Below are 21,837 nucleotides of genomic sequence, written 5' to 3'. Positions count from 1 at the left end.
GGAAGGTTATTTTTCAAGTCTTCCTACTGCTTCTTGAAAATGCATTGTGCTTTAGAAATCATATGGTACATTTGAAAAGGGAAAATTACTTCCATTTTTAAAATCTAGCATTGATAAAGGAGGGCAGATTGAAGAGGCATTTCATTTGTTGTTACAATTTCCAAATTTAAGGAATATTATAAAAACAAGTAAGAATTCTTTTTCTGTGTTTTGATAATCAGTGCATTTAAATTTAGAAGAAGAATTCTTGTGCAATTGTGTGAATGAAAGGACTTTAATGTCACTAGTCTATAATGGAAAAGTCCTAAATTAGAATTTAAAAGATTTTCCCATTGTATTTTTTTTTCTTTAATTGCTAGAAATCATTGGTAAATCCAAGAACATCTTTCCCTCAAAATACTAAGGAATGTTTTGAATTCTATTCCTGTCCTTCCCAATTTTGTATCTCTTAAGCAGTAGTAGATTTTTTTGAGTAGATTATTATATTCAATGGGGAAAGCAGAGCACTTGTTAAAGCCATCTTTTATTTTGAACTCAAAGCTGGTATTACTGGTAAGGACTAAAAACCATATTAGTCAGCACGTACCGAGGGAAATTAATTGACTAATGAGAAGTCAGTATGAATAACTCTTCTTACAGAGCCTGTCCTCAGAGCCTGCAGTTCTGTTTAGCAAGGTATTTTCATTATTTCATCCAGTAGGTTAAAAAATTAATTTCCTACAATATTAATGTTTTGAATTCACCCACGTGCAGAAGTCACTGTCGGTTTCAGTGTAGAAAAATTTAGAAACAAACCTTTTCACATCCCGAGCCTTTTGTGTTCACACTGAGTGATTTAGCAGCTAAACTCCAAGTCAAGAATCCATTGCTAATATAGGATTATAAGATGTGAACTCCTATAGCTGGTGAATTTCTCACAGTTTGAAATCTTTATTCCTATGACAAGAACTAAGAGTGATTGCCTACCTTAGAGCTCTCACTCCTGAGAGTTCACTGGTGTAAAAGTGCTGAATAACCTCCAAATGTATTTGATGAGGTAGCTGCGCAAAGATTTGTATTGAAATCCAACATCATGTGGGTTTTATATCATAATTAAGGAAGCTTTCAAATTTCTCTGCAAAATAGAAACCATGAAGATGAAATGGTCTTAATATTTTTCTGTATGGGTTTTTTTTTACTTGCTTTTTAATGCTGCATGTTGCTTTTTGTTGTATGTGAGACAGATTTAACAGCAATAGAAATATGTATCAAGAGTTGTAAGTTTATGACAGGTATTTTGGGTTATCTGCCTAGTTTTAGGGTATGAGTATTTTGGTTTTTAGACATTCATAAAACCATCTTTAAAATTGACTGAGTAGGAAGCTCAGGGAAGTCCTATTCAAAATTTAATTTGGGAAACAGTAATTTTTTTTTCATTTCTCTTATTGCTGACGCTATTTGCTTACCATGCTGTAGAAGAAATAAAAGTATGACGTGGTTTTATAGAATCAGATTTTGGTTGCCAACAGGCTGTGTTCTAGCACTACCACTTCTGATTTGGTAACAACTACCCATTTCAAAAACGAATACAATATACATCTGAAGCATGTTTTGATCCCCACATATTAGCTGTCTGTTAACCAAATTAACTATATTATGGTGAATAGTCACGCTCTCTGTTGAAGTGGCATGCCTAAAACAGCCTTGTCATTTTAATAAATTTTAGTTTTTAGAAGGTTGCTATATACACATCCTCCCCATCTCTCTTTAATTAAAAAAACCTCTTTCCCAAAATGCAGACGTTAAACTGGAGAAGTGCAGGAGCACATGCAAGGTGGCAATTTTATTTTACGTTTTAGGAGTATAACCTGAAAATACGCCTTTGAAAATCAGGTAAGATTTAGAACCAAGTCTTTGAACTACAGCAGTAGAGCTAAACAGTTAAATATCCCATCACAGTGTGGAGATAGTCATCTGTTCAAGCATATGGAATCTTTTGGCTACTGGACTAAGCAGTTAATATAATGCCCAGTGTCCAGACATGGACACAACTGTTATGGAAGCAGAAGGGAGGAGGCTCATCTATTGAGCCCATTTGGACACTGATAAGTGAAGATTAAAAGAGTGACTTCAAATAATACAGGGCAAAGGAGTTATTGCTTTAAGCAAGTAATTCTTTTAGAAAATGGAAGGTAGCATTTTTTTTTCTCAAAAGCAGGATTTTGGGTTTGTTTTTTGGTTGTTTTTTTTTTTCTTTTTTCTTAAGTTCGGGTTCTTGAGAAAAAAAAAAAAGAAAAAGCCCTATGACTAGAATTAAATGTAGGGTTTATCTGTTCTGTTTCTGAATCAGAACAAAGAAGAAAAATTTTGTGTAAAACTATTTTACATTTAAATCCTTGCGTATGGCCATCTTATTTCCATTAAGATTTCCATCTTAAGTGATTTTCACAGAACCAAATATTGAGCTCCTGTGCAATGTGTGCTTAGGACCATTTTGATGGGAACTTTTGGTGTTGTTTAAAAATCCTGAAATTTCGGAATCCAGTTCTACCTCTTTTTGTTTAGACATTCTCTATTAATTAGAATATAATCATAATAAAATGGAATACTGCATCTTTAATGATGTTTTTGTGCCTGTGTAGTTAAGCTTTAATGCTAGGGAAAAAAAAAATTAAATTAGCCTTGTAACCTCTTTCTCTTCCAGACTGATGATGGAAAATAAAAGCTCTTAGCCACAGAATGTAACACTTAGAATTAATATTTAATTAGACCAGCAAATTGTACACCGTGGCTGAAAGCTTCCAAAGAGTTGTTAGTGCCACAATTGACCTACAAGTTTAATAATAACTCACTTCTAGGAGCAAGTGCCAGTTCAGCATAGTGGAGCCACTGTAAGAAAGTCCTGGGAGATTAAAATCAGCAAACCAAATGGCAGGCGAGGATTCCTGGGATGGAGCCTTCTGGAAAGCTGGGAGCTGGAGTAGCTTTGCAGCCAGGATTCAGATGAGAACAGTGGGCAAAAAAAGCTGATCCCTCCTGTTCTGGGAGCTTCTGGTTGTAGGCCAAAATCTTAGAACAGATTTTTTTCTAAATGTTCTTATTGCAGCTATTCATTTCTATCACAAATCAAGTCATGAATGGCTTATCTTCATCTTTTGAGTCAGTTTTAATACGAACATTGTCACTGAATTCACCGGTCATGGATTTTACTCATGGAAGAAGGATACATTTTTGGTATGATGTGTCATTTAGTATGTTTGTATTGCAGAATGTTTAATTTTATAGCATCTTACTGCGACATAAAGGAGTCCTTGTTAGAGTAAGATATGACAAGCAATTTGTGGTAATATTGTGAAATGTGTAAATTAAATATGAGATGAGTATACATTGTAAAATATAATATTTGGAAGGTTAAATAGCCTAATCTTGCTTTTCATTTTATGAAGAATTAAAATATAAAAGCCTGGAACTCTCCATTAGACATCCATCTGAGCCTTGATTCCGTGGCACATTATTCTAGTGAAATAGGGCACCATAAGTTCAAAAATGTGCAAACACACAGCAACAGACTGAGGAAGGAGCACTCTGCATTATTTATCGGCTACATCCTAAATAATTAAAGCAATGCCTACTCATTAGTTAAAAATTAAAGCAGGGAGGCCCTTGCCAGCAGAGGGAGCAGTCATGTCTTTGCTTGGGTCCCCTTCCTTTCCAGCCCACCCATCATTTCCACCCTACCTCTCCTTATTGCCCAGCCAGTTTCCCATCTGGACCCAGCTCTGCCAGCCTGCTCCTGATGACAGCCTATAATTTTGTACTGGATAAGGGATTAGTTTTTTAAATGGTTTTTGTATTTCAGAGTCTTGCCACTTGGTTATCAACACCAGTTAGGTGTTCCTTTTGATGCTTGTGTGCTGTTAATTGAAATAATAGTGCAGGTTCTTTTTGGGCACCTGGGAATAAAATGAGATTCACTGTTTGAAGAATTAAAGTTGCAGTGAGTGTTAGCCTTTCCAAATTGGTAAGAAAACTGCAATGACATTTTTTTTCAGGCAAAGTGGCAACAAAAGGAACTCCTGAACTTTTTTCTTATAATGAATGACTCTCAATGGAGTCATAGGATTTTAGTTAAGCCAGTGGGTTTCAAATATGTAATTTTGGCAGTTTTGTTGTGGCTCTTTTGTTACATGACTCACTCTTCAGACTGCTTTTGCATCTGTTTTATACTGCCCTATGACCAACTTGTAGCATGGCATATTTGCTGTGTTCAGTTTTCTAGAGGAATCTGCTCAAATGATCCGTTCATTTTTTCAATGCTTAAAGACAAGAAATAACCTATAGATTTCTAATTATATGCTTTTATAACAGTGAGACAATCTCCTCAGTGAAAACCAGATAATGGTCAGGGGAGGTGCTGGGCTCATCTCAGCCCACATCTTGTACTGATTTCTTCATTCTTGTACCGATTTCTTTCTTTCCTGCCTGCAAGAAGGGCTCAACCAGATTTATTTCATCTCCTCAGTGCAGCAGGACTTGTGCAAGAGCCCCATGCCCCAGAAGCACTCACAGTCACCTGCAGCCTGTGCTTCCAGTCACAGAATGCTGAGGAAAGAGAAGAGAAAAGCCCTGGGCAGGGCTCAGCTCAGAAAGTGTCGCCCTTAACCACCCTGCACATCTGTCACCTCTTTCAGCCACACAATAACAGGATTTTCAGCTTTCTGGGCTTCCACTCCCACACCATCTTCAGGATGTTTTGCTGCTAGCCCAAATCCAAGGATGCACCTCCTGAAGCAAACCTCAGCTGGAGGGGGAGGCAGAGCTGGGGTCCCAGCTCACTCTTGGCTGCCTTTTGCCTTTGGCCAGCTCACACCACACCTCTGTGCTTGTTCCTGACTTGTAAATGAGGAGTGCAGCCCTTGCCTGTCTTTTGTGAAGCACTTGGAGATCAACAGATGGAACATTTGATTTAAGCTACTAGACTTGGTTCGTCTTTTTTAGGCTGCAGCAGCAACTGTTATTGACTTGCTTAATCTATCTCTGTTTAGTGAGCTCTCATTTCACTGGTGGTCTTTGGGTCTGCCCTTCAATGGCAGAACAGACATACTTCTGATTTTGTAAGGTGCCAGGGTTTGCTGGCCTTAGATGTTTCATAGCTCAAGTAATGCACAAGTCCATCTTCAATGAAGATCCAAAGTTTGTTTTTTGGGTTTTTTTTGTTTGTTTTGGTTTTTGTTTGTTTGGGTTTTTTTTTTTTTTTTAAGTGTGTGATATTTACTTTTTATTTCCTGGCTTGTTATTCTTCCTGAAAAATTATCAAAATTACACGTGTACAGTGTCACCCACCTTCATCTGACATTTTATTGTAATATGCAAAAACGCTGCAGAGTTCCCACAGCAGAGACAACTATCAGGACAATGTTATTAAAAGCAACCTTAAGAGAACAACCAAAATCTGGAATTAATTTGTTGTGTAACATATTGACCAACAGATGCTTTGTTACTCTCTTCCCATTTTTATGAGTGTGTTGCATCTCATTGCCTGCTCTCGTCTTCACTATTTGTCCTTTCTTTGCTTCTGCAACTTGTATAAAATTTTTCTAAGATATTATTTACTGCTTTAAATTAGCTAATGTAACTAGCTATGTTATTTAGCTATGACAATATTATATATTAATATATGATATACATATTATCATATATAACAATATATAATTATCTATTATAATATATAATATATAGTAACATAATGTTTATCATTTTATATTATCTATTACTATCTATAATAATATATACATTATATATATAATCTTCATTTTTATATATATATATGTAGATAGATTATATCATTACTATATTATACAGTAAAGTTATTTTACCTATAAACAAGTCAACCAAAATCAGTGTTTCTCTTGTTTCATCCATACAGGATATTATACCTGAGTTTTATTATAGTCAGTAAGGCTCTTCAAAGGCAAATCCAGGTGTGGATTTCTGATCACTGAAGGCATTGTACTTTGTAGCAATTCCTCTAAGTTTGTATCTTGTGTCTTCCAGCAAAGACATGGCACTTGTGTTCAGGTTTTTTGTGAGATTGGTACAGATTTCTGCACACCAAAATTTGTTAATGGTCATTTTATATTCCCATGGCCTGAGTGTACACTCATTTTAGATCCAAAATTCAACATTCAGTTAGGAAATTTACTGTGTGCAAACACACCTAATCACTTTGGAGTTGGAAGATGTGTAGAATTTTATACTTTACAGTCTTTATTAATTATCAAATAACACTTTTTGACAGAGCAGTTGTTAATCATTTATTCTGGGGATTTGTGAATAATAATAATAATACATTAATACATTGAATCCTGCTATTATCCTATTATTATTTGTGAATAATAATCATAATAAGTGCACAAACTGGATCTCTCTATAAAACTAATACAAGGGGCCATTACCTAACTTCTTTTACCAAAAGAAGATGTATGAGTAATTCTAAATTTTTCTTGACTAGTAATTATTAACAAATAGTCATAAATATTTAAGCCATGTTTCTTAATAATTTTATTTCCAATGTAAAAATCTTTTGGAGATGAAGTAGTCATGACAAGTGGTAAATATTTATGTATTGTGAAGTCATTACCTCATCTCTGTGTGATATAATCTCAAAAATATCAAGGATTATTTCATTTATTGAATATCCAACCAGTATTTCTTTTTAGTTCAGTGTGGCTGTCTCCATTATGGTGCTAAACCTACTTCAGTTTTATGACTGAATGTAACAGAATTTTAAAAAAAAAATTAGCTTTTCTTGAAACTTCACACACCAAAATTTGCTTTAATTTCACAAGATTCATATTATTTGGCATGAACTTGCTTGGTGTTTATTATTGAGACCTTCTTTCAAATGAAGTGTCAGGATTTCTGGATTCACCTGTTGGTAACAATAGAGATTGTTGCCTCCAATTTAAATTCTACCTGGGCTTGGGAGAACTATGTGAATTCCTCTTTGCTGTCATACAAAACACTTAAACTGGGTTTTGTCCCAGTACAAACAATATTTGTAAGTAGTGTTTTAGGTGATGAAATTGAAGTTGGATTCACTGTATTAATTCTTAATTAAATGATTTAAAATAAAACCAGGGAGGGGATTATATTAGCAGAATGTAAAGATACAGAAGTAACCCTCTACCAAAATACAGGCCTAATGTCTCTCTGAAAAGAGATGTGCTCTTAAAATCCCTTAGTTTCAATGCAGGATGTAAGGCCATGTTAAAATTATGTTCATGTACTAATCAGAATTAAAATGTAAATATATGCAAAAAGTCCATGTAATTCAAGTATTTGTATTGGTGGTAATTCATGTATTGATATAGCTGGTAATCTCATTGTAGATCTTTAACATGAGTGTCTTATTTTCCTTTTAAATTTTGAGATTGTTTATATGTACTATGTAGAAAAGTTCAGGCTGTCCTAAGAAAAATTTCCACCCCCTGACTTGACTTTACTTATGCAGTGCAAGCACTGAGGATTTAAATATTTTCATTACATAAATGTTGTAAGTTTTTTAATTTTTTAGAAACTGGCAAAATGAGAGGATGGATTTCGGGTGTTGGAAAAATTTTGACAGGAAATCAGAGGAGAGCTAGAAATTAGAGCAGAGGTGAAAAGACAGATTTTTTCCCTAATACGGAATCCAGATGAACCAGGATTGATTTGATTAATAGTAGTAATGATAAAATTGTGGTGCATTGAGAACTCAATCCAGTAGAAACACTCAATATTAATTTCAGTGTGTAAGTTTGAGCATACAGGCTGTGCATGAATTTCTGCTGGTGGAGTCCCATGCTTTGTACTCAAACACAGAACACGGTGCATTTTAAACAGCTTTTGTTGTAAATAAATATTTTTAAACAATACATAAAGCAATTACTCAAATTATTGCACCAATAATTACTCAAAGCTATGCACCTTCTGAAAATAAATTAGTAAGACAAAGCAATCTTTTTCCATAATTGCCCAAAGCTGCCTAAGCACGTGTGCAGTTCCCATTTCCGAAGCCAGCTCACTACATGGATTTTCTTGACATGTTTTGAAAGTACACTTTGGTTGAACCTAAATATTGCAAGTTTGCACTTAAAAGAAAATGTCTGTCTCAAACAGTAGCACAAAGTAAGATATAGAATGGATGCCCAGCCCAGCCTGCACAACAGGATTGCTACCATGTTGTTAGAATAATTATATTTTGGCTGAACTAACTAATTTATAAAAACTGCGGCGCATCTAGCAAGACTGAAAACTTTCCAAGACTGGCTTGTTGGGTTGTTTTGATTTTTTTTTTTTTTCATTTTTAGTATAATTTAAAATCTTTCCCTGAATCTCACCATTCCTGGCTTCCCTCCTAACCATGTCCTGGCTCCCCTCCAGAGCTGCCAAGTTTATGCCAGAAGCAGGAGGTATATTTGTATGGGGCTGGAGGAAGATCTGGAGCTCTGTTAAATTTTCCAGCCCAGATGGGGCAACATGATTTGTGTGTTTATGTCAGTGTGCCATACATCACAACTATCTGTGTGCTGACGTCAGCTTTGATTGGGCATTAATGTGCTGAACGCTGCAAACTAGAAAATACATGATAGATACAGATCTATGGCAACAATGCCACATAAGCAAATGTCTGTTTGGTGTGGCCATTCACTGTGCAAAATATTTCCCAAGATACACTGCATTAAGCCAGGGGAATATTTTGACACACTTGAAAAACAGAAACAAAATCAGCGTGGGCAACGAGAGCACCATTTAAGAAAGCAAACCCGTTCAGAGGAAGAGCTGAAACCCAACATGTTAGGCAAATATTGAGGTGCTGTCCCTCACTTGAATCTTAATTTTGAATTAAAACCAAATAGGAGGATGCTATTCTTATGATTTGCAGGACTGTCAGTGATGGGGATATGTTGCTGGTGGTCGAGCACCTTTCTTTCCACAGTTTTTGTGACCCATTGTTATCAAAACTGGCAAGCAAAAACATCAACAGACAGCAAATGTTTTTTTTCAAAGGACGGGTGTTTTGGGGGTTTTTTTGTATCAGGAGCTTAGCTTTCTTTCCAGGGATCATCAGTATTTATTTATTTATATAGAAGTTTTTTGTTTCTTACTTACACAAATAGCGCCCAGCAGCCTCCTGAAGAGCTGACCAAAAAAGATGGCCATTTCTGGTCTGTGGGATTACAGAGCTCACTGACTACTTCAGATTTACATTTATACCATCTTTATGTCATTGCCCCCATAGAATAAAGATTCCATTGAAATACAATATATTGTCTCTCTCTTCCTAGAAGAGGAAATGATTTGCAAGCCAGCTTTGCAATTTCAGGGGCAGATATAATAGGGATTGGTGTGTGGGCAGCGTCGCTTTACCTCACATCACTTGTGTTATTCCTCAGAAAGGAAATTCTGTAGGATGACAGCACTTGATCATTCTCCATGGTTAGATTGTGGGTAAAATGGAAGTTCCCTGACTCCACGGGGATGGATGCTCTTGGCCTGGGCACAAGAGGCTTTGAAAAGAGACCCCTCCCCAGGATTTGATGCCATCTGGCCCAGAAGGTGGGGAAGGGAGGGGGTGTGAAGGTGCCATGGGATCTGTGGGTTTAGGGCTGGTAACCTCAGCAGATTGGGCTGCCCCACACAGACCACAACTTCATGTAGAGGTCAGAAAACAGAATTCTGTTTATTCTTTGGCAGGAGCAGAAAATTTTCACCTCTGGTGTCTGCTCTGTAAGCTTCTCTGTGGCTAGAAAATAATGGTTATTGAAGTGTGGGTTCATGGGAGCAGTTGGGAGGTTGATCACCATTTTAATAAACCTGAATGTCAGTACAATGCATGGACTATTCTGACATGTCTGGGGATGTTTTAGTGTCTCTGCTTCTAAGTGATAAATTGCTATTATGGAATAATCAATCAGTACTTAAATTTACCTTTCAGAATAAGCAGAAGTCGTATAGTTTATGAAATAACTGCAAAATGTACAAAATAATTTAAAATTAATGAAAAATACCATAATATAACCTGGAGCTGCAGAGCTAATTCCTTATAATTGTAATGGGTATTTTGAGATGGTTTGCTAAATGTAGCACCTACAAGCACCAAGAACAAGAGTATTATACCAGCTGTCCAGGTACCTTTAAGATAACTATTTCTTATCTTCAAGAAATATTTTGATTTTTGCCACAGAAATGTTTCTTTATTCCTCATTAAATACTGACATCATCAAAGCATTTAAGAACATTTTCTCTGACTTACCTCTGAAGATCTCTGTTGTGAACTTTGAATGTCTCTTTCTGCTATATAAAATTGAGTAAAGAAAACCACATGGAAAGTAGCTTATTTAAGGCAAATGACAGTACATTGTAGACCAAGACATAAAAAAATCACAAATCACAAATTTATTGAGAAATGGTAATGGTAATTGAAGCTTTAGAGTCATACGTTGTGCAGAGAGAAACTTTTAGAGGGAAAAGTGCTGAGAAATTAGCATTGAGTTTTCCATGTTCCACTGATAGCCAAAATGAATAATTGTGTGGGCTCTGCTTGCTCAAAATATTAGGGATGATATGCCCAAGTGTATTAAAAACCAAGGTTTTCAGAACCCAAACAAAAACTGGGCATCAGACTCACAGCAGAAATCAATGAGAGATAAGCCTAACACATGGCTTGTAAATATTGCTGATGTGAGCAAATGCTTGTTGTGAAGATTTAGGGAAATGTTAATTTAGTGCTAAGTTAGCCCTTTCATGGTTTATCCTTGTCAAATATTTGTTTTCTTTAGACACATACTTGAAGTCTTTTAATTTTTTTTTTAAGAAAAAAGCCTTCTAACATAATTTCCAAGTATTGATGACCTATTTTCCCCTCACAGTTTGTCACTGAGAAGACCAAGTCTTGCTCTGTGAACATTAATTACCTTTTTCATCACGTAGGATGTGTATTTTGTTTCCATGTCTTACAGAATAAAGCAATTATGGAACGTGTAACAAACTTGTCAGATATGGTGGTTGGTCTTGAATCATTTATTGGCTCTGAGAGAGAAACCAATCCATTGTACAAGGATTACCACGGTGAGTTCCATCTTCAGCAAGGCTAAAAGTCTGCCCTGGGTGTTTCTAGGGCACTTAGCAGCTCACCCTCCAGTTGGGTATCTGCTCTAAAGCAGCGTTTGATTTCATTTTGGAATTATACCTCTTAAATGTTTCCCCTTGCCTAAGCGGCCTTGAGTTAGGGAAATTTTCAGTAAAGTGCATTAAGGCTGCAAAGGAAACATGGCAACTCCTTGCATGTTGTCAAGCTGCATTACTGAGGCATGGCTCAATCAGATGTACATCTCACCAGGCAGGCTTTGGGGAATTCACATGCAGGGCAGGCTTGGCAATCATCTGACCAGCGAGCTGAACTTGTCATGAAATCAATACTTTCTGATCTGCCAAGTTTTAAATTGAGAACACGGGAAAACATGTATTTTAGTTAGTAAGGTGAATAAACTGCTGAATTATGTGCTGAAAAATAAGGTTCTGTTTTGTCAGCTGTAGGTTACAGCACTTGCACTTTTAAGGAAATGTAAAATATGAAACTGATTTTGGTAAAAAGTCATGTAGCCTTTCAAGTGTTTTATCTTCAAAATGGGTGATGGTGCTTAATCTTGCATTTTGTTTCCCAAAGGTTTTTGTCAGCTGTTGCAGCAGAAACATTTACATTTTAAAAATAATATTCGAAGTTGTGCACAGCCAGAGCAGGGAATAACAGTTTTTGCTAATCCAGAGCACTGTGCGTAAATTACAGCTCTTATTATTGTGATATTACTGTAGTTCCATGGAAACCTTCAGCTGAAAGTAAACTGCTTATCTGAAATCTGCTGTAAACACATGACAGTGGCAGTGTTTTCCCTAGCAGAATGTATGGAGTACACAGGAAAAAAAAGCAAAGATGGTGTTGAGACACCACTGTGTGTATGCAAGCTGTAATTAATAAATCAGAGAAAAATCTTTCTGACTGTGAAAGTGGTGCACATTTCATTATCTGGGAAAAAAAAGGTGAATGAAAAAGAAACCGTGAACAAAAGCTGGAACAATTTGCCTAATTATTTTTCCAACTGTATAATCGTGATATGGCCTTTGTTTATGCTAACATAATTCTGTCAATTTAATGCTCCTTTTTTTCATTACTGAAGAGATCCTTTAGGACAATGTTTGTTTTAGCAGTTATTTCCTGGTTTCCTCTAAAAATGTACGCTAAGCCATTTCTGGTGCTATTTAATACAAATTATGTGCCAAGATACATAGCTTTTGAGATTTGCACAACCTTAATTTGACAGTCTGAAAAGAGGTGTTTCTAATGGTTTTAACTTTGTGGATTCTTTTTGCCTAAGAACGTATTTTAAGGTATTTATTTACTGCAGATGATGAAAGATTTTGACATTACTCAGGAGAAGTTTGATTACGTTATTGCATTATTTAATGAATCCACCTTAATCATTTTGTTATGCTGCCTGCAAATTTAAAACCTTGAAAAGCCACAAAATAACCAAAGAATTATATAGATTACCCCTAAATGAAAATGTTTGGGATACTGTATATAAGCAACCCTGTGTTATACCTGCTGTTCCTTTATGTAATAATTAGATTTTGTACTCAAAAACCTAGCAAATAATTCTTCTAATTCGCTGTACAGTAGGCAAGGATAGAAGGTTTAAAACTGTAACAGCACTTTTCTGATATTATTGACAATTTTTGTAATTAGTGCCCGTAAAAATGCTGCTTTTTAAAGTGTTTCAATTTTAGGAAACTTAAAAAAAAATAATAAATGCCTGAAAAAATACTTGCCTTATTTGAAATAAGTGTTTTAATGTTTGGGGATTTTCTCACAGCTGCCGTTTTGAAGTCAGGTACCTTTTCTAAATGTTCAGTATTTCCATTTAGACCCTGGCTTTATGAATAGCAAATATAGGCCAGTAATTGAGAAGCCCTGTAGAATTTTCCTGGTTTTCAGACATAGAAAATCCCCCTTAGGTTTTTCAGAGACTATATTAGGCTGCACAAAAACCATCCAGCGTCCTTGTCAGAAAAAATCAGCTTGACTTGCAGCTGACAGAACGCAGAGCTTGCAGTGCACCTAGCGCTGCTAAAAACATCTGAGCAGCTCCAGAAACCTCCTGCAGGAGGAAAATTTCTTTTTTCTGGGGTGGCACGGGGGTTAAAAATTATTAAAAAGCGTCACCCGAGCCGGGATTTCCCCAGAAACTTCTTTTTTTTTTTTTTTCTCAGGTGGTTTTCGGGGCAGGCAAGGAAGGAGTTCTCATTAGAGCTTCAGTGGTTATCAGTAACCCATAAGCCTTGTTTTGCTGGCTGCTTACTGGTGCATTTAATAAAATAAAGATCACTCCGTGGTGCCGTGGGCAGCATGCAAGGTGATAGCCATATTTGCTTACTGTAAATACAAGGGGAAATCACACACAAACGGGCTGTAGTTTTGACAAGTATTAAGATGGCTCTTTACATCTGTACTCCTGTACCAAAGTGCAATTAGTTTTCCTCGCACAAGGATTTCTGTTTATCTTATTCTGCTTGATTACTTGAGCATAATCGCGCCGTTTGCTTCATTGCTCCTGGTAGTAAGCTCCAGCTTAAAAAGGGGAGGATGAGTGTGTGTAAATATACAGAATTCTGCTGTAAGACTCTAATTTATGCATCTGGATGACAGCGTTTCCTTAATTTTTTTTTTTTTCTCTTCTCCCCCTCCTTTACTCTTTCTTTCCACAAGGTTTGGTTCATGTACATCAGATTCCTCGGCTCAATAGCTTGATCTGTGATGTGTCAGACACCAAGGACCTTGCTTTTAGATTAAAAAGGAAGCAGTTCACCATCGAGGTAAGAGAAACGTTGTTTCACTGTTTAGAACCCAAAAGGTGGAGCTAATCCCATCTCTTATGTTTCGTTTTGTTGAAATACATAAAATATGCATCAGATGATGTCAATTCATTTGGTTCTGGCTTTGCTGTTGGGAAGGGGTTTATAAAATACTGTAATATGCCTCCTAATTAAAAATGTCTCGTTTGCTGCACTGAATCGGTCTGCTATAAATACTTTATTTTGGTTTAAAATGTACATAGAAAGTAGGCCACAACCTTCAATAACAAAGCATGACATGTTTCTAAGGATGTCAGGAGCATATTTAATTAAATGTTAATGACTTGCGCTTACTTGTGTTAGTGGGTGGGAAAGTAGCTACATGTTATTACCCCAGTAGAGGGATTTTAATGTATAATGTTGGCTAAAATTGTGTGTGGTATGGGGGATAAGTGTCCTTATCAGTATTCAGAAACCATTTTCTTTGCATTACTGAAATCACCTTTCGCTCTTTTGTGTCATTTTAAACACAGTATCATTTACACTAATGTCCTTAAGTAAATTTCCTACTAAATTTAAACTTTTTTCTGTGACCTTTATGCAGACAGTCCTGATAGAAGGCAGTTATACAAAAGATGTATTTCATTTTAATCTTGCTAAAGAGCAAATGAACATAGCACTATTAAGCAATTAGAGCTGATGTATTTATTAACCAAGTGATGCTTAGAGATGGAAGATGGCTTTCAGGGTGATGCAATAGTCATCGGTACAGTCTGGGCAATTTTTTTTTTTTTTTTTTTAACAAAGACATAAAACAGCCAAGCATCCCTGACAAACCATTTTGTTTAATCTCTTTTCAAATGAAAAGCTCTTAAGCAGGCCACTTGTCTTAACTGCTTGAAACCATAAAAAAAGAGAATTGCCACCAATAAATTAGCATATTTTTTACTCCATCACCAAATGCTGGTCAATGTGGCTTGGCACTGCTTTGGTGTTTGGGACTTCACCCTTAAGTGACCACTTTGGCCCTTATTTGACCCTCTGCCCTTTTTAGCTGGCCACTTGATAAGGTAACTTAAGGGTTCTCTCTCTTCACTGCCCCCTCCCCTTCACAATTGCAAGTAGCCCTAACCTATAAATCATTGAAAGGGCCCTATCAAGTGACAAATTAAGGTGCCCTCCTCCTAATTAATGGTCATCAATGTCTTTAATTATCTAATCCTATTGAGAGGTAGTTAATAGTTAATCAGGCAGCCAGTTCTTCATGCAGGTCATCTCTGCGTGAGTGCTAGAAGTTTCTCAACTAGAGGTATCCTCTTCAGAAGCCACTTAAAGGCAAGCACATGGAGGAGGGCTTTTTTCCCCCAAGACAATTCCTTTATAAGGTTTGTCACTTTCCAGAGAATGCAGCGAGTGAAACCAGGCATTGTGAGGTATTAAAGCATTTGAACAACTGCTTTTGAGCAGTACAGTAGAAACAAAACCCTTGGTAGTCTGGGTTTGGTTTTAAAACACAAATATTCTCTCTGTTTTCAGAGGTGTAGAGAGGCGTGCACCCTCATTTCACAGCATAGTAAATTCTCATTTGTTATAGCTGTGAATTAGGATATTTGGGTGGTTTCTCATCCCTGAATCCTGTCTCAGAATACAATTTTCTCTTCCAGACGCATTTGAGATTCTAATCTGTAATGTAATTTGGAAGGAAAGAAAACCCTTAGCAGGAGGCTCTGTGAAAAGAATTGAATTAGCCATGGGACATTGGAAACAGGAGTGAAGTGCAACTCTTGAAACAACCTGTTGCCTCAGACATGCGTAGACGCCCCACTTGTATAATTTCTGCCTTTGCTGCTCAGCTGCAGCCCCTTTTGAATACCTTCAGGTTTTGTTAGAGAAATGCTTTCTGTAAGCTGAGCTGGCACAAACTCTCCCTTTTTGAACATGTTCCTGTACAAATTTCACTAATCCATAATACATATGTTTTTCTTCCTCATACTGGTAGCGAAAGGAGAGAGGCTGGATGGAGTAAGAAAATGGGGGCAAGGGAAAAGTGAATTAGGAAAGGATGTGAATATGGTCTTCTAAAATGGGTTTCTGCAGTTAGAATGTGATGTGTCAGCAGTCAGTCAGTGCTGGTTCTGGGGGCAGAAGCAAAAAGCAGCACAACAGTGTGCATTGCAAGCTTTGTATATGCCTTATACACGATGCAATGAGCTAGGACTTCTTCAGTATGTAGCTTAAATATAAAGTGAAAATGTATATAGAGTACCTTAGAGTTTTTGGAAAGATTCTACATACTTATATGCACAATTTAGGATGAAAATATTGCCCTCTACTTGAAATGTTGCTTTAAAATCAAATTGCATAAGAAAAGCTAGAAACACAGAACCTGTGAATTATGGTGAAATTTCTTCCAAAAGAGTTTTCTTCACTGGACCATTCTTTTGTTACAGTTTAAAATAAGAGCATGGGACATGGATTTACTCACATCTGGATTGCTCACCAGTTAAATAACTCCTTACAGTTTGGCCCTCACAGGTGGAAAACCTTGAATGTCAAATCTATTTTATTAGATTGCACTTTTGTGGGAGGAACTCCTCCTCTTTATAGCCTGTGGAATCTTTTAGCTGTTTCAGTTTTCCTTGTGTCTTCTTCATCAAAATAAGATGGATTGAAATGTTTTCCGAAGAGATTTTATTTTAAAAATCAGGATGAAAATGGTTTTTTAAATGAATATTTATGAGTGCTCATTGTCCATTTATAAATTATGAAGAGGAACCTTCCAGGAAAACTTCCATGTTTATCTAAAAGGTGCAGTAGCTATTTCAAGCTTTCCCAAATCTTCACACGTTAGTTACTAGCAATATTCTCTTATATGCAGTATTATCAGAGATCTATCTTATGTGCATGCCACTTTAAAGGACACAATTTTGAAGTTAGCCTGTCTAATCCTATTTCTTCCCACTTTGGAATCTTAATTAGAAGGAGATAAAAACCATCATTTGACTAAATTATTGTCTCGAATCTGTAGCAAGAGGTATAATCCGCAATTGGGCCAATTAGTGTACCCCATAGTTAGCTATGCTGAGGCAGGAAACTTGATTAGATCTGACACCAGCCTAGTTCCCACTGTTGTTTTGCCAGGTATGATGGTCAGACTTCAAAGGGCTTGAGGCATCAGCAGGGCAAGGTTTGGAGGCCAGCTTAGGTCCGGTCGTTAATCTCCCTGCTAAAACCACAGCAGCCCTCGCACAAAACAAGCTTACACGACACAATCATGCGGTATTAAAGTTTGGGTTGAGTCATGCCAATTTGCCTTTGATTTTCTGATGATTGACTAAAAGATGGCTACATGACTAGACACATACTGAACGTTTACTGATTAGGTAAGTTCCCCAAATATTTGAAATATTTTTTGATTTCTCAGTTAAATGATATGACAACCCGTTCATCTTAATGCGGCCGTTCAGCGGAGCTGTTCTTGAAGTGCTTTTTTGCTTGCTTTGTAGTTCTGAGTGTAACTTTTATCAGCACTGGAGAAATTTTGCAGGACCATAACATTCATAGTTTTATTTGGCAGAACTTTATCTTTGTTGTTCCAAAGCCTCCTGTGTCAAGACTTAAGAAATCTCTGCTTAAATTTGGTTTTTTCGCTGCCCCAAATTTCTATGGGAAGATTGTTTATCTCTGTTATTTGGGTAGATTTATAATTACTCTCCAAAAGGACATTTTCCCTTAATTATTTTCCACCTCACCATCGAGTAAAGCGCTGCTCCACGGCTGTGATTACATAAGTGTTCCTTTCTTTTGCAGTCTGATTTGTTCAAATATTGCAGTAACAGTGACATGTTTCCATTCTGAGAAAAGCCTAAGGCTGCTTTAGTATTATTCCAAATGATTGAAATTGCCATCTTGCTGACTTTCCCTTGGGCAGCTTAGGGCCTGTTTACTTTTGTATTTGTTTCACATGTTCCCTCTGAGTTTGGCTGGCAGGACATCATTACCTGGTTTGACAAGACAGTTGGAGAAGATTCATATTTGATTAACTCCCTTTGTTATTGTCTGGACAACACAGACCTCTCAAATTATCTATTTAAAGTTAAAACCCCTGATACATTCAGATAAATGCTTGCAAATAGCAAAGTTTGTGAGGGTGTTTTTTTTAATTCCCTAGTTTTGCTTAATTTATAAGTCTTCAAGTTACTGTCAGTTGTTAGGAGTATAGAGATGAAGCTTTTTTCCTAGAAGTTTTTATATTCTAGTTTGTCCAATAAATAGTTGTGCAAATACATTTTTTTAATTAAAACTCAAGTCACAGCAGCCAATATTTTCTTTTAAATGGCTACACCACCTGTGCAGCCCACAATAAATTCTTTAGAAGCCAGCTCAATTTGAAGCCAAATGTCATATATGATTTAAAGAATAGCCATGCAGCAAAAAAACAAGTTTCCAGAGCTTAATGTACAGATTCAGGATCTTTTCTGAGAGGTGTTTCCTAACAGGAGAGGGGAAGAAATTAGAGGAGTCCTGTGGCTGGTTTCTCAGAGCAGGGCAGATGCAGTATGGCACTGTGGAGCACTCTGTATTTCATTTTCCCCGTGCTAATTGCCAGAGTAAAAGATTAAGTCTTTGGAAGGAAACATAACCACCAAAACCGGCATCTGAGCCTATACAGAATTAAAAATAAACAAATTATTCCAAAGGCATTCAAATAATGAATGTCCTGTCTTCATCTGGCAGTAAAAGACTGTGAGAAAATTAATGAGGGCCAAAATAAGAAGTAATTGCAACTCCAGGTATTCCTTGTGTCTGTTGTGTGTCCAACACTGGTATTTGGAAGATGACTTCAAACTCTCTGAGGCGGTGGTTTTGACCATTTAAAACAGGAACTGTGGCTTAGGCAGCCTCCATCTGAAATCTCTGCATTTCTGACTTTTTTTGTCTTCCTTTCAGTGTCTCTCTTTTCCTTGCTTGTCTTAGACAGACTACACTGTGGTAAACCTATTTGCAAAAGGGAGGTGCAAGTGGCCACTGTCAGGGGTTGTTTACCCAAACAGGTGGGTAGAGACAAGTCAGAGCTGATGTCTGCAGTGCTTCAGTAAAACCACAGCACAGGTTTGGTCCTGAGGGGCTCGGGAGCTGGCAGCATCACTGAGTGCCAGAAGTGTGCTCCTGCAAACATCCCCTGAGCAATTTTTCATCAGGAGCAGGTATAGAAACAGAGGCTTAGGCTGTTTCTTCTGGAGGAACAAGTCAACCCTGTCAGCAGCACATGTGGGGTCAGTATATATTTAAAATACAGTATCTATTAAATCAGTGTATATTTAAAATCCATGCCATACCAACCTCTCAGTGGAAGTGAGAACTAGAAAATGGCAGTGAGAGCATCACTTCTTTTAGCTCCTCCCAAGGGAATTTGAGGCTGTCTTCATTAATGGCTGCAGACAATATAATCCTGATTATATTCCTCAGAGGTTTCTAAAGTTGAGTAAATTTGTAAATAAATGGAGTTGAATTGATGAGCTATTTTTGGCCACTGTTAACAAAAGGAATAAGTGAACCTGGGAGCTGACAAAAGGCAAAACACTGGTTAATTACAAATTTAGGTAAACTGGCAGTTCTATAGCAACCATTCAGTAAAATAAGGAAAATAAGCTAATAGATGTTACAACATCCGTGTTACCATACTGATCTATACACCTTGAAATGTAGAAAAAACTACTCTGCATTTTGAGATTCTCAAAACAGGCAGTGAGACAAGACTTGACCCTCAGTTAGGGCCTTATGTTATCAAAATAAACCTTCTTTTACCAAGCCAGCACTTGTGTCTGCCTGGGGCAGGGATGAAACTTCCCTGGTTCTCCTGGCTCAGGGATGAGACAGAACTTTCCCAAAGTGTTACAGAAAGTGTATTTCTTCAATTTTCTCACCCCCGTGTGTTTGAGAGCACAGCCACCCCTGGGGCTTGCATGGGATACCTTGAGCAGCTGCATCATCCCAGGCAAGCTCTGTGCTGGATGTTCTCACCAGCTGAGGGGCTCCAGTGCAGGGAACTCTGCACATAAAACTAAAATTTCCAACAGAGAGAGGCAAAGCACTGGAATAAAATTCAGCTGGAATTTATACCAGCAAAACCAGGCTTTTTGCATTGTTTTTTCCTGTCCATTTTCCCCGTTATATTCACCACTGGGTTATTTAAAAATAGTACAAAAGACAATAATTATAATAGCATAACGTTTTCTTAATCTAAAATTAATAATACTGAAAAAAACCCCAAAAGGTTCTCCTGCAAAACTAATTCTGTCGTAATACCAAGCTCCATTTTGCATTATTTCACCTAGTAGCCAGTTCAGGTTCTCTTTACCTGGTATGGTGTACTTCACTGAATTGTTTTGTCAGATGCTGTCAAGCCTACCTACCATTGTTAAAGAAAATCAAACTAAATCATTTTGGCATGAGCCTTCCAGGAATAAGGCACAGAATATGAAGGGTTTGATGAAATCAAGTATTTGATTTCAATATTGTAAAAGACTGCCTGTCAAAAATGTATTACATTCTTTCAAACAATTTTGAATAAATATACGTGTTTTAAATTGTGACAGTACAATTTAGCTAAAGTTTTGGGAGAGTATTTTTAAATTATAATAACTTGAGGTGAAACAATACTTGGAGAGCTCCTATTTGAAAAGAAAAACTCTCTGAATCTTAATGGTACACTGGACTGAAATCAAGTGATCAGCTTTATACAGTATATGGAATTTCAGAACACACATCCTGTGCACATGAGGAAGAATTTAATTTGAAAATATCTCCTTCTTGTACACTGCTTATTAATATAAATTATTAATTATCTGTCTGTAGGCAAATACAGGAAGATATTGTTAACTCTTAGGTTTCATAGGAAGATTTGTAATATCCTGAAATTTATTTAACAATTAACTTTGTTTTATGGGTTGTATAACACTGTAATGTGAGAATTCCATTCAGTTTTTCAAAACTGTAACCCTTGTAATACAGTGCAAGTGCAGTTTCTTGTTAGCAAACAGAGCCCCTTTAACAGAACTTACTTCAACAAATAATTCTGCTGTTTGGAAATATTTGTGCCACGTGCTGTTGCAAGGGAAGAACGTGCAGCACAAAGTCATTAACGCTCTGGAAGGTCACTTGTGCATGTTGTAATGGGCTGCTCATTCTCAGCATCTGTGCTAAGGGTCAGTGTTGCAGCACGAAAGGGTTTGGCCTGTTCAGTCTCTAAATAAGTGGGTCAGCTTCTCCTGCATTTGCCAGAAAAGCAAAGCAGCTGACATATTCCCACTTTCTAACTCTTGGAAGACAGGTAGAATAAGGACATCTTTTGTAAAAATGTTGGTTGATAAGGATTAAAAAACTCTTTCTTTACAAATCTCTATAAAGGATTATATTATTCATTATTATATTATTCACTATTATATTATTCACTAGGTTTTAGACAAAGGCCTGTGGGCATGAGTTAGAAACATATTGATGGTGAGTCTTTAAGAAGCAAAAAGAGTTAAGCCCCATATTTGGAGTAGTTCTCAGGAGGAACTGAGTGCCACTTCCATTAAATGCTCTTTAAAATATCACAAGTTTAAATAAAATTAGGCTATTTTATCTTTGTATCATGTTCTCATTTCATAAGGAGTAACAAATCCAATCAGGGTGTTACATGGTAAAACACATCTCAGGTTTTCTGTATCTCTGTAGAGGCAGGAAAATGAAAATGCAAGCTGAGAGGAAGCCCCGTGTTCTCATCCACAGGTGTTCATTGTCCCTGAACCTTATTGAGGTTCAGGGCTCTTAGTCAGAGGGATGAGAGGAGGAGGATTCTCCACATCCAAGATGTGCATCCATCCTTGTCTCAGTGCTGTTTGTTCTGGTTTTAGTTATGATCTTTGGGTGGGAAGTGTCTCGAAGGACTCGCTGAATGAGGAAACTGGAAGGTAGCCC

General features: G+C 36.9%; 1 protein-coding gene across 1 annotated transcript in view; it reads left to right on the top strand.

Annotated features, from left to right (window-relative positions):
• Positions 1-21,837, top strand: part of ELP4 (elongator acetyltransferase complex subunit 4) — a 132,434-nt gene that overhangs the window by 43,048 nt on the left and 67,549 nt on the right. Inside the window, exons 8-9 of the mRNA XM_014309433.2 lie at positions 10,983-11,091; positions 13,787-13,893. Coding sequence (XP_014164908.1) covers positions 10,983-11,091; positions 13,787-13,893 — 216 coding nt within the window. The remainder of the gene's footprint in view (positions 1-10,982; positions 11,092-13,786; positions 13,894-21,837) is intronic.

Source organism: Geospiza fortis, unplaced genomic scaffold (assembly GCF_000277835.1).
Source record: "Geospiza fortis unplaced genomic scaffold, GeoFor_1.0 scaffold113, whole genome shotgun sequence".
Lineage (NCBI taxonomy): Eukaryota > Metazoa > Chordata > Aves > Passeriformes > Thraupidae > Geospiza > Geospiza fortis.
This window is presented reverse-complemented; position numbering and strand designations above follow the sequence as displayed.